Genomic DNA, 12,320 nt, shown 5'->3' with positions numbered 1-12,320 from the left:
GGAGGTGTGAAGTCGTTTGCCGGTTCACATGTTTTGATAATAGCCCAGCTACACAAAACTTGACAGGTGACGCAAATTGCTCAATAATCACAACCCCAATCTTGACAAGACGTATGACCCCTATTGATTTTCAGGTCACTAGGTCAAAGGTCAAGGTCACGATGACCCGAAATAGTAAAATGGTTTCCGGATGATAACTCAAGAACGCTTATGCCTAGGATCATGAAACTTCATAGATATATTGATCATGACTCGCAGATGACCCCTATTGATTTTCAGGTCATGAGGTCAAAGGTCAAGATCACGGTGACTCAAAGCAGTAAAATGGTTTCCGGATGATAGCTCAAGAAGGCTTATGCCTAGGATCATGAAACTTGATAGAAACATTGATCATGACTCGCAAATAAACCCTATTGGTTTTCAGGTCACTAGGTCAAAGGTCAAGGTCACGATGACCGGAAATAGTAAAATGGTTTCCGGATGATAACTCAAGTTGCTTAGACCTAGGATCATGAAACTTCATAGGTACATTGATCATGACTCGTAGATGACCCCTATTGATTTTCAGGTCACTAGGTCAAAGGTCAAGGTCACGGTGACCCAAAATAGTAAAATGGTTTCCAGATGATAACTCAAGAACGCTAATGCCTAGGATCATGAAACTACATAGGTACATTGATCATGACTCGAAGATGACCCCTATTGATTTTCAGGTCACTAGGTTAAAGGTCAAGGTCATGGTGACCTGAAAAAAAAAATGGTTTCTGGATGATAACTCAAGAACGCTAATGCCTAGGATCATGAAACTACATAGGTACATTGATCATGACTCGAAGATGACCCCTATTGATTTTCAGGTCACTAGGTTAAAGGTCAAGGTCATGGTGACCTGAAAAAAAAAAGGTTTCTGGATGATAACTCAAGAACGCTTATGCCTAGGATCATGAAACTTCATAGGTACAATGATCATGACTTGCAGATGACCCCTATTGATTTTCAGGTCACTAGGTCAAAGGTCAAGGTCACGGTGACCTGAAATAGTAAAATGGTTTCTGGATGATTACTCAAGAACGCTTATGCCTAGGTTCATGAAGCTTCATAGGTATATTGATCATGACTCGCAGATGACCCTTATTGATTATTAGGTCACTAGGTCAAAGGAAAGGGCACAGTGCCAAAAAACGTATTCACACAATGGCTGTCAAGGTCACAGTCAGACTCAACTTAGTAAAATGGTTTTCTTCCGGATGATAACTTAAGAATGCTTACGCCTAGGATCATGAAACTGCATAGGTACATTGATCATGACTCGCAGATGAAATAATGATGAAACTTGACCAGGATGTTTGTCTGGACAATATCTAGGTCAAGTTTGACATTTGGTAAAGATTTAATGAACCCAGGCCTCCCAGGTGAGCGAACTAGGGCCATCATGGCCCTATTATAATGTTTATAATATTGACGCTGGAAAAGGCTGGAAACTTAGTCAGAATACTCCAGCCTCATATTTTCCATGGATTTCCATGGAAAACCCTGGACAAAGTATGCCCGGGCCAGGACTTCCAAATTTTCAAAGCTAGTGGAAGCGCTGATGCTGAAGGCTCAATAATAGAATAAAAACAGTTTTATGTTATTTATCATTTTAAGGTTATGAAAAAGATGAACATTTAATCATTTGTGTGGCCTAACTCTATGCAGATAAGTATTAAATTAATGTAAGAAATACCTGTAACTTTATCCAGTCTATTCATTACCTAAAAATACATCTGCATGTGTAAACAGTAATGATATTGTTCATACCATGTCTTAACAGACCTGCTTTAGTTTAATTTTTAACCGAAAATCTTCGTAATTGTGATGTTAAAATAACCAAATCTATGTGTTATGTTTACCATTGCTAAATACCTAGTGTTTTAAATATCAAAAAGAGAAATTATTGCTACTTAAAATAATTAAATCTGACAAACATGAAACAATCAAATAAAAGACATGATTATACACTCTCCACTTCCTGTTTGAAGCACTTGTCCTGGAAAAATATTTCGGATCACGTGTCAGAGGCCTGTGATATTAAGTTTTCACAATTTGAGAAGGAAGGTAGGTTTATTTTTCCTTTTGTTCCATGTGAAGTCATAAATAAGTTTTAATGTGTTGCATAATTAATGGATCAATTAAATATGTGTTCTTAACTGTATGAACCAGAATTTCTTGGGAGTGTTTTATTGTTAGCTAATATAGTTGTTATAATGGGATAACTTAAACTTGCATTTCTTTCTCTGTAAAAAAATTGTTATAGGATGTGTTCTGACTAAATTTAATGAAATAATTGTGTGATTGGTCCATTAAAATAAGTTGTCAGTGCTAAACTTCAAACATATGCTAAAAGGCTATATTATTTTGTATCTTTATGGTGTCTTAAATTTAGATGAGCCTCCAGGGCCATCATGGGATTCTTGTTGGATATGTCCTTGATAATCAAAGAAACAACATAATTTACCATCAATTTATTTGAATTAAAAAAAAGATTGCTTTGATATATAAAGTTTGAGCTATTGCACACTTTTGTAAACCAATAAATTCCACATGAACATATAAGTAAAATGGATATAACAACAATAGAACAGTAATTTATGAAATTGCTAAATATCAAAAAGTCAAACAATCAATTGGGAATATTTGGACTAGATTTGGGAAATATTTGCCATTTGGTATATGACCAAATAACGGCATAAAATCAGCAAAAAAGACAACTTATTATCTGTTCAAATTACTGGCATTATTTTTAAAATAAAATGTATAACTGCAGAACACAATAGTTAACCCAAGCTACAAAGCTATCACAGAAATAATTTTTAGTTTGCAAAATTTACAAAAACATTTTTTTGATTTCAGTGGACGATCTACTGCATGAACTAAGTGCAGGTGACGATTTAAACAAGATTAAAGGTGGTGGAATCTTATACACGCGTCACTTCTGTTTGGACTCGAAATCTCTCCGACTTTACTACACTGGGTCAGAGAAAAGATTCCGGAAGAAAAACACATCGTGTGAGTGTATCAAAAAAAGAATTTTTAAAAGTATTGTGTCTTCTGAAAAAGTGGTATTTTTGTGTCACACAAATTAAAAACAATTAAATTATTCTGTATAAGTCGGTTAAATAGTATTTTTGTGTCACAAACTTGAAAACATGTATTCAGTTTTTTATTCCAAATATTTTGAATGACTTATTTTCTTTAAAAGGCTGGCAAAATTAGTTAAGTTTTGAACAGTATTTTAATTAAGTTATGGTGAAGTGGAAACATATTTTAAGCTCAACGTAAAGAACACAACATACCCATTGTGAGCTTTTGTGATCATCTTTTGTCAGTGGTTTGTAGCGCATTCTTAACAAAGACTTTATGAACACTAGAGGCCACATTCAGTTCAGATTACCGCCCATATCTCGCCATTATTAAAAGATAATGTTTAAACTCTAAACATTTTTATGATGACATCAGCATTGTACAATACTGCTTCCATTATTCATGCTTATGCAATCTGTACAAACTATATCAATTTAAAAAGTGTGTCATAAAAATAACCAACTGTTAACCAGCTAAAGTGTTGCTATGTTGGTATAAACATAAGTGTTTCAAAATAATGACCAACTGGAAACTAGGTTAATTGATGCTATGTTTGAAAAAACAATAAAGTGTTTCATAAAAATTACCAACCGGAAACCAGGGTAAGTGTTGCTATATTTTTATGCCCCTCTTTGAAGAAGAGGGGGTATATTGTTTTGCACATGTCGGTCGATCGGTCCGTCGGTCCGTCCACCAGATGGTTTCCGGATGATAACTCAAGAACGCCTTGGCCTAGGTTCATGAAACTTCATAGGTACATTGATCATGACTGGCAGATGACTCCTATCGATATTCAGGTCACTAGGTCAAAGGTCAAGGTCACAGTGACTTGAAATAAAAAAATGGTTTCCGGATGATAACTCAAGAATGCTAAGGCCTAGGATCATGAAACTTCATAGGTACATTTATCATGACTGGCAGATGACCCCTATTGATTTTCAGGTCAAAGGTCAAGGTCACAGTGACTCAAAACAGTAAAATGTAACGTTGAAATTAGGTTTCCCGAAAACATTTCGACAAAAACGTTGTAAGAATGTTATAGGAACGTTACACTTTTAAAGTCCACCAATACATCCTAGGATCGTACAAACACACTGTTCAAATGTGACTTTCATAACATATATAACTAAAATAAGTTACAAATACTGATAGTTTGATTTTTGTTACAACGTTCTGAAAACGTTCTGGGAACGTTCTGTGTAATCATAACCTAAAAAGAACTTAAGCATAACGTTATTTGAACGTTATGTGCTAGCTGGGCATTTGTATAAACATATATGCAAACAATATACAAAAAAAAGAAATAAGCGTAATTGAATTAAATTGCCCAAACATGTTTAAGTTTTGAAAACTTACAATAATAACATAGTATTGGAAGAACAATAACCATTGGTTATTAAAGTCCTCGGTTTAACCTTGAAAGCATCGTGTGTTTAGCATGCTTCTCACATGAAGATAAAACAGAGACTAGAGTTATGTCCAAGTCATTTGAATGAGCCCACTCACTTATAAAGTGGTGTGAACAAGATAATATAACATATGTTTATGACTTATTAAATACAGCATTATAACAAAACAACTCAATAAAGTTAAGTTCATAGTATGTCAACCATCTGTGATATGGGTATGTGCTACCGAAGCAGGGTGTCGCAGGTTGGAGCCCAACTGACTTGGCCTGTTGCCTATAACCCAGCAGATAGTTAAATCAAGAGGTTCAAATTTCCTTCCTGCCAATGCCAGGCATGACAGATAGGAATTGTAAGGAAAGATGTTCATCAGTAAAAAACAATGTCTCATGAAAAAAGACAGGCTGGTCTTCAACTGACAGGGTTTTTACATACATTCACAAAATGTATTCTCGAATCCCGGGTGTGTGCAGTTTTAATCAATTAAAGATCATGTTTTACAAAATAGAAGCTTTTTTTATATGTGAAATCATAAATTTTTTCATAAAATCATTCTTTGGAAAGAAAGCACTAACATTCTAAATCAATAAACTGCAGTTAGTAATGATGAAGATGATAGGTATGTAATGTTCATTTCATAAAGCATTAAATATTTAGGACTTTAAATGAAAAGGATATGTGTTTACAGATACTTAATTCATATACGTACCATAGATAGAAATAATGTTTCAATTAAGCTGTATGTATTTTTGCACAGCTGAAAAGTCTACAAATAGTTTACTTCATTTGGTTGTCATTACCTTACATATACTATTTAAAGGGTACATGTAACAGAACACACCGTGTGTTTTATCTTAACTTTTTAATGCAGTCTTTGTACACTGTAGCTCATATAGTGCCTGATGCAGTCTTACAGATCTCTGTACGTTGTAGTTATACCCCAATTACCATTGAAGTACCATTGGTAAGGGGGGCTATATAGGAGTCACTTTGTCGGTCTGTCTGTCCCGAAAATCTCATCCGATCTTAACCAAACTTGGTCAGAAGTTGTATCTAGATGATGTCTATGTAAAATTTGAATATGGGTCATGTTGGGTCAAAAACTAGGTCACGGGGTCACTTAGTCTGTTTTTAAACCGAAAGTTTGTCCAGATCAACCATAACTATGTCATTTATCGTTATATTTTAAAATTAATTGGTACATTTGTTCACCATCATGGGACAGTGTGTCATGCGAAAGAAGTACGTCAATATTTCCAAGGTCAAGGTCACACTTGGAGTTCAAAGGTCAAAATGCCTATAAATGAGCTTGTCTGGACCATAACTTTATCATTTATTGTGAGACTTTGAACTCATTTGGCACATGTATTCACCATCATTAGACGGTGTGTTATGCGAAAGATTTACATCGATATCTCCAAGGTCAAGGTCACACTTTGAGTTCAAATGTCAAAAATGGCCATAGATGAACTTGTCCAGGCCATTACTATGTTGTTCTTTGTGAGATTTTTTAATCATTTGGCACATTTGTTCACCATCATTGGACAGTGTGTCATGCAAAAGAATAACGTCATTATCTCGAAGGTCAAGGTAACATTTTGAGTTCAAAGGTAAAAAATTGCCATAAATGAGCTTGTCCGGGCCATAACAATGTTGTTCATTGTGAGATTTTAAAATCATTTGGCACATTTGTTCACCATAATTGGACAGTGTGTCATGCGAAAGAATTACTTCGATATCTGCAACGTCAAGGTCACACTTTGAGTTCAAAGGTAAAAAATGGCCATAAAAAATCTTGTCCTGGCCATAACCATGTCATTTAGGCCAGAATTTTTTTATAAAATGATTTTCGGATTTTTCTTCTAAAAGTGTCGGGTAGGAGGATGGAATAAAAAAAAGAAAGAAAAGAAGATGGGTGACCAAATATGCACTCATTAGCTCATCTATTTAAAAAAAAAAAAATATGAGCTTTGTCATCACCTTGGCGTGGTGTCGGCTACAGCGTCCGGTTAAGTTTTGCGTTTAGGTCCACTTTTCTCAGAAAGTATCAATGCTATTGCATTCAAACTTGGTACACTTACTTACTATCATGAGGGGACTGGGCAGGCAAAGTTAGATAACTCTGGCATGCATTTTGACTGAATTATGTGCCCTTTTTATACTTAGAAAATTGAAAATTTTGGTTAAGTTTTGCGTTTAGGTCCACTTTTTTCAGAAAGTATCAATGCTATTGCATTCAAACTTGGTACACTTACTTACTATCATGAGGGGACTGGGCAGGCAAAGTTAGATAACTCTGGCGTGCATTTTGACAGAATTATGTGCCCTTTTTATACTTAGAAAATTGAAAATTTTGGTTAAGTTTTGTGTTTAGGTCCATTTTATTCCTTAAGTATCAAAGCTATTGCTTTCATACTTGCAACACTTACTTACTATCATAAGGGGACTGTGCAGGCAAAGTAATGTAACTCTGACTGGCATTTTGACAGAATTATGTGCCCTTTTTATACTAAGAAAATTGAAAATTTGGTTAAGTTTTGTGTTTAGGTCCACTTTATTCCTACAGTATCAAAGCTATTGCTTTCATACTTGCAACACTTATTAACTATCATAAGGGGACTGTGCAGGCAAAGTTATGTAACTCTGACTGGCATTTGGACGGAATTATGGGCCCTTTAAACTTAGAAAATTGAAAGTTTGGTTAAGTTTTGTGTTTTGGTCCACTTTACCCCTAAAATATAATAGATATTGCTTTTATACTTGGAACACTCGCAAACTATCATAAGGGTACAGTAAAAGGACATGTTGCATTACTCTGGATGTCATTTTTACGGAATGATGGCCCTTTTTTGACTTAGTAACTTTGAATATATGGTTAAATTTTGTGTTTCGATCCACTTTACTTCTTAAGTATCAAGGCTATTGCTTTCAAACTTCAAATACTTTCATGCTATCATGAGGTTACTGTACCTGCCAAGTTGAATTTTACCTTGACCTTTGAATGACCTTGACTCTCAAGGTCAAATTATTAAATTTTGCTAAAATTGCCATAACTTCTTTATTTATGATTAGATTTGATTGATACTTTGACAAAGTTACTCTTACCTAACATACCACAATATTTTTTTTTTTTTTTTTTAAGATCATCTCACAAATGACCACCACACCCTCACACTATACCCCCCCCCCCCCTCCCCAATTTTTTTTTAAACGGTTTAAAACACAACTATTTATTTTTATTACTTTATGTTTGAAATACCGTCCAACCATCGCACCCAAGAATCCCTCCCCCCACCCGAATTCCCCACCCCCCCCCCTAATTTTTTTTTTTTTTTAAAGATCATCTCACAAATTACCACCACACCCTCACACTATACCCCCCCCCCCCCCCCAACCTCACCCCCCCCCCCCCAATTTTTTTTTTTGAAACGGTTAAAAAAACACAAATATTTATTTTTATTATTTTATGTTTGAAATACAGTCCAACCATCGCACCCAAGAATCCCCCCACACCCCACACCCCCGATTTTTTTTTTTTTTTTGCATTTTTTTCACATTTTTGGAAGATAATGTAATAAATGTCCACACCCCCACACTATACACCCCTCTTCACTCCACCCCTCCCTTCTTTGTGATTGAAAATGAGAGTCCCTTCACCTTTAAAAAGAAAATAGATGAGCGGTCTGCACCCGCAAAGCGGTGCTCTTGTTTTAAAAATGTTATGGTATGAAGTTCTTTTTACTAAGTAACCGCAGTGATTTTTTTTAAACTTGTTGATGTGCAAAATGGTCAAAATCAGACTGTCTTGATGTGCAGTTTTTAAATTAGTTTGAATTTTAAAAATATCTTAACTGGTTCAAAAGTTATGCATTTTTTTCACTTGTCCATAATAAACTTTTTGGTAATTTTTTTGCTGAGCATTTAGGTCATAGTTCCTTGCGTTTTGCGGACTTAGTGCCTGGAACAAAATAACTTTTCTTCATTTTGCTATCATTTGAATTTATTTTTTTGTTTTAATTGTCTCATTTTGTTAAAACTTGCCTCTATGGGTTTTTTTTCACAAGGAATCCATATTTTGCATTAAAAATACTGTATCTCAACAAACAACAAAAAGTTATTGAGGTTTAAAAGAAGCATTTAACAGTTTTATATTGTCCAGTAAAAATCAATACTGTAGACAAATACAAATAGCATAACAAAACGCCTTTCAGGGGTTTCCCTGGCCCATAAAAAGTTGTTGCCACTTTATTGCGGTGTGAAAACCGCCGGTAAATCAAACTTTATTAATAAGGACAATCATTTAATGAACATTACTACATTAATGAATAATAGCATTGACAGTATTTTTATAACTTTGAGAAGTATGTTAATACATAAATAACAATAATTATCCTGTCACATGCCTTTAAATCAGCCCAATAACCAGGTAACCTAATATCCCAAAAGATATTAGGCTAGATGACCATGTGACCTTGAATATCCTTCAGTTGCTGTCTGCGCATGCGCACACCAGTACTATTTTCTATTTATAAAATATACTTGTTTTCAATTAAAAAAATTACAACATACGTGTAAAGTACTGTTTGTTTAAAAATTTATTATTTTAACAGCTTAATTTTGTCTTTGTGTATTGTATTAATAACGATTGACTCGATTTCTTTGTTGTTTAACAAGACGGAAGCTAGCCTTACCGTTTTGCATGACGTGACGTCACAATGTTTTTGCTGCGCCGTGTTTTTTCCCATATTAAATATTTAAACACAAAATACTGGAAAACTATATATTTTAGAAACATTTCAACGAATGTTGTAAATGTGACAGGATAAATAGAATAATAGGTTGGTGACGTGGATGGAGAATGGTTATCTGGCTTATTGGAGGATCTTATCGAGTTCGCCTTCAGCTCACCCGATAACTTCCTCCGACTTGCCAGATAACCATTCTCCATCCACATCACCAACTTATTATTCTCTATGTATCTTCATAAGTCTTAATAAGCTTTATTTTTATATAAATAACATTTTTTCCACTTGATAAACCAGATTACCAACATAATATAATAAAGTTAATAATAATGTAACAGTATGCTGCATAAATGTTTCAGAATTATTTATTAAAACCTAGAATCACACAAATATACATCATCTGAAAGGAAAAATAAATCAAACATCAGAAAATAAAGCATCTAAATTCAAATTGTAAAACAGTTTATACATTTGGTCATTTGGACATGATATACATCAACTTCTGTTTATTATCAAGTTTCACAAATTCTAAAACAACACCTATTGTTAAAAGCTTTCTGTTAGCTGTGGTGGTTGATTTCCAGGTTGAATTAAATGAATATTTTTCACAAATATTTCTTGACAGAAAGGCCCAGGATAATTGCCACTATCCATTATTGTTGTCTGAAATAACACAAAACATATTTTTACAAACTATATACAACAAATCAACACATAAATATCACTATCTTTATATGTCTGAATTTTAACATATCCGAAATATAGTACAATGAGTGAAAGACCTACTTTTGATTTCAGAAATAGTTGGTATCTTAATTAAAATATATCGGTCCCAGAACATTATATTAATGGAACTGTTAAACATAAATGCTCACAAATGTCTGTTGAAACAAGTTAACATGTGTTTTTGTCATGGTATTGATTAAGGAAATAGCGTCCCTAATTATATGGCTAATAATCGTTATAATTATTGATCTTCGTGACAGTTTATCCCAGGATAACATAATTGATAGTTCAATGTCATACAGGAGCCGTTAATCCGATAATAACCCCCATAAACTTGACTATTTAATTTGGACATTCATGGCTTGAAATCGTTTTAAAAACTGTTGATTTTGCGATTTTTGAACTTTTGGTACGAACCAGTTCGGAACAAAACCGAAGTTTCGTACCCACTGAAAATAACAAAAAAAAACATATTATATGCAAACATTCTTCACTACAACTGCATTAAACAACACATTAATTATTATTCTCTAAAATATGACCGTATTTGTGCATAAAATATGGAAGGTTTAAAGTTGATAGGCGTAAATGGGTTTCGCATTTCGAGCACCTGTTAAATTAAAATCGTTTTAATACTATCAATTTATGAAATTGTAAAAAATAGAACAATGTTTACTAACAAATCGATTCCATTCAGGATTTAATTTGAAGGTAACATAATTATTGGGAAATAAGCCGACTTTGCTGCTGAAAGCGTTGTAGCGTTCTTGAACAAACAATGATGGAGTAGCTTTTGGTAAATTCCAGCACATGTACATGATGAAGGTTGTTCACGTATTAATGTGGGTAATTAAAACTGGGTTTATTATGATGATTTATAACTTATTTGAACTTTTTCTTAAACCTGGCAAGCATTTCGTGTTTAAAAGCCACCTTTCGGCATCCGAAAAAAAAAAGAGATTTTTTTGGGGGGGGATTTCGTCAAAAATTGGAGTCGGCGGGTCTGAAAATCATTTTATTAAAGAATTCTGGCCTTATTGTTAGATTTTAAAATTACTCAGTACATTTGTTCACAATTATTGGACGGTGTGTCATGCCAAAAAAAATACATCGATATCTCCAAGGTCAAGGTCACACTTTGAGTTCAAAAATCAAAAAATGTCATTAATGATCTTGTCCCTGCCATAACTATATCATTTAATGTGAGATTTTAAAATAACTCGGTACATTTGTTCACAATTATTGGACGGTGTGTCATGGGAAAGAATCGAGTCAATATCTCCAAGGTCAAGGTCACACTTGGAGCTCAAAATTCAAAAATGGCCAAAAATAGCTTGTACGGGCCATAACTATGTCATTCATTGTGAGATTTTTAAAATGACTCTGTTCATTATTTTTTTCACAGTAATTGGATGGCGTGTCATGGGAAAGAATTCAAGATTTCAAAGGTCAAAATGGCCATAAATGATAATGGCATAATAATTTTTAAGAATCGCCATAAATTAGCTTCTCTTGTTTTGTGGAGACAGCATGCAAAATATTCTGTGTCAATGCAGCATGTGGGGGTATGTCACGTCTGTGACAAAGCTCTAGTTCATATAGTGCCTGTCACAGCTTCATATGAGATAAGTTTAAGATAATTTAACATTGTATATTATGGTCTTATACTGGTGTATATGGCGTTCCATTAAATACAGTCAATCATAATTGAAAAGTTGAAATATTTGCAAACTATGACATATTATTTCATGATTCGAAAATGGTCAATCAACCTGAAGCCCTGTTCTCTGCCTTATTTCCAACATGGCACAAAACATGTCTTCCATTAATGTCACTGACAGTCCTCATAAAATTTGTCTCATAAGGGGTAAAAATGCTGAGTCAGATGTCAAACTTATTACTCAAAAAACACAAAGGCAGATTTGATCAATGTGTCACGTAATTACACATTGTGAACACACAGTATCAACTAAAGTTCATTTCTGTTTCCATCGAGATTTATTTCTGTTGAATATTTTCTAACACAACGCTTCTAATGTTCATGAAGTACAATTTTGCAGCGCGGCGGCCTATTGGCCGCCACGTCAAGAAAGCGTGACTACTCTACTCGATTGGCTCGAATGGGTCAAATGGCTCCTGGTCCGTTAAAATTACTCCGCTTTTATACCAATTTCGTTACGTACTCGCCTAATTCGTGACCCACGCCTGTCATCAAGTAATGGGCGTCAAATGTGTGCATACCGGACTTTTACGCCTCTGTACTCGCGGGTCTCCATTTAATTTGACATCTCCAATTTGTATTGCTTAATGTACCTTCTAA

The 12,320-nt window shown here is 34.3% G+C and overlaps 1 protein-coding gene across 14 annotated transcripts in view; it reads left to right on the top strand.

Annotated features, from left to right (window-relative positions):
- LOC127845704 (1-phosphatidylinositol 4,5-bisphosphate phosphodiesterase eta-2-like) overlaps positions 1 to 12,320 on the top strand; it is a 146,212-nt gene that overhangs the window by 94,772 nt on the left and 39,120 nt on the right. For 13 of the 14 annotated variants that reach the window (XM_052376848.1, XM_052376867.1, XM_052376841.1 and 10 more), the window contains one exon: positions 2,893 to 3,048. In XM_052376848.1, coding sequence (XP_052232808.1) covers positions 2,893 to 3,048 — 156 coding nt within the window. Of the gene's footprint in view, positions 1 to 1,918; positions 2,098 to 2,892; positions 3,049 to 12,320 lie in introns of those variants that run through there. The other variant, XM_052376819.1, reaches the window with a different exon arrangement.

This window comes from Dreissena polymorpha, chromosome 1, assembly GCF_020536995.1.
Source record: "Dreissena polymorpha isolate Duluth1 chromosome 1, UMN_Dpol_1.0, whole genome shotgun sequence".
NCBI lineage: Eukaryota > Metazoa > Mollusca > Bivalvia > Myida > Dreissenidae > Dreissena > Dreissena polymorpha.
This window is presented reverse-complemented; position numbering and strand designations above follow the sequence as displayed.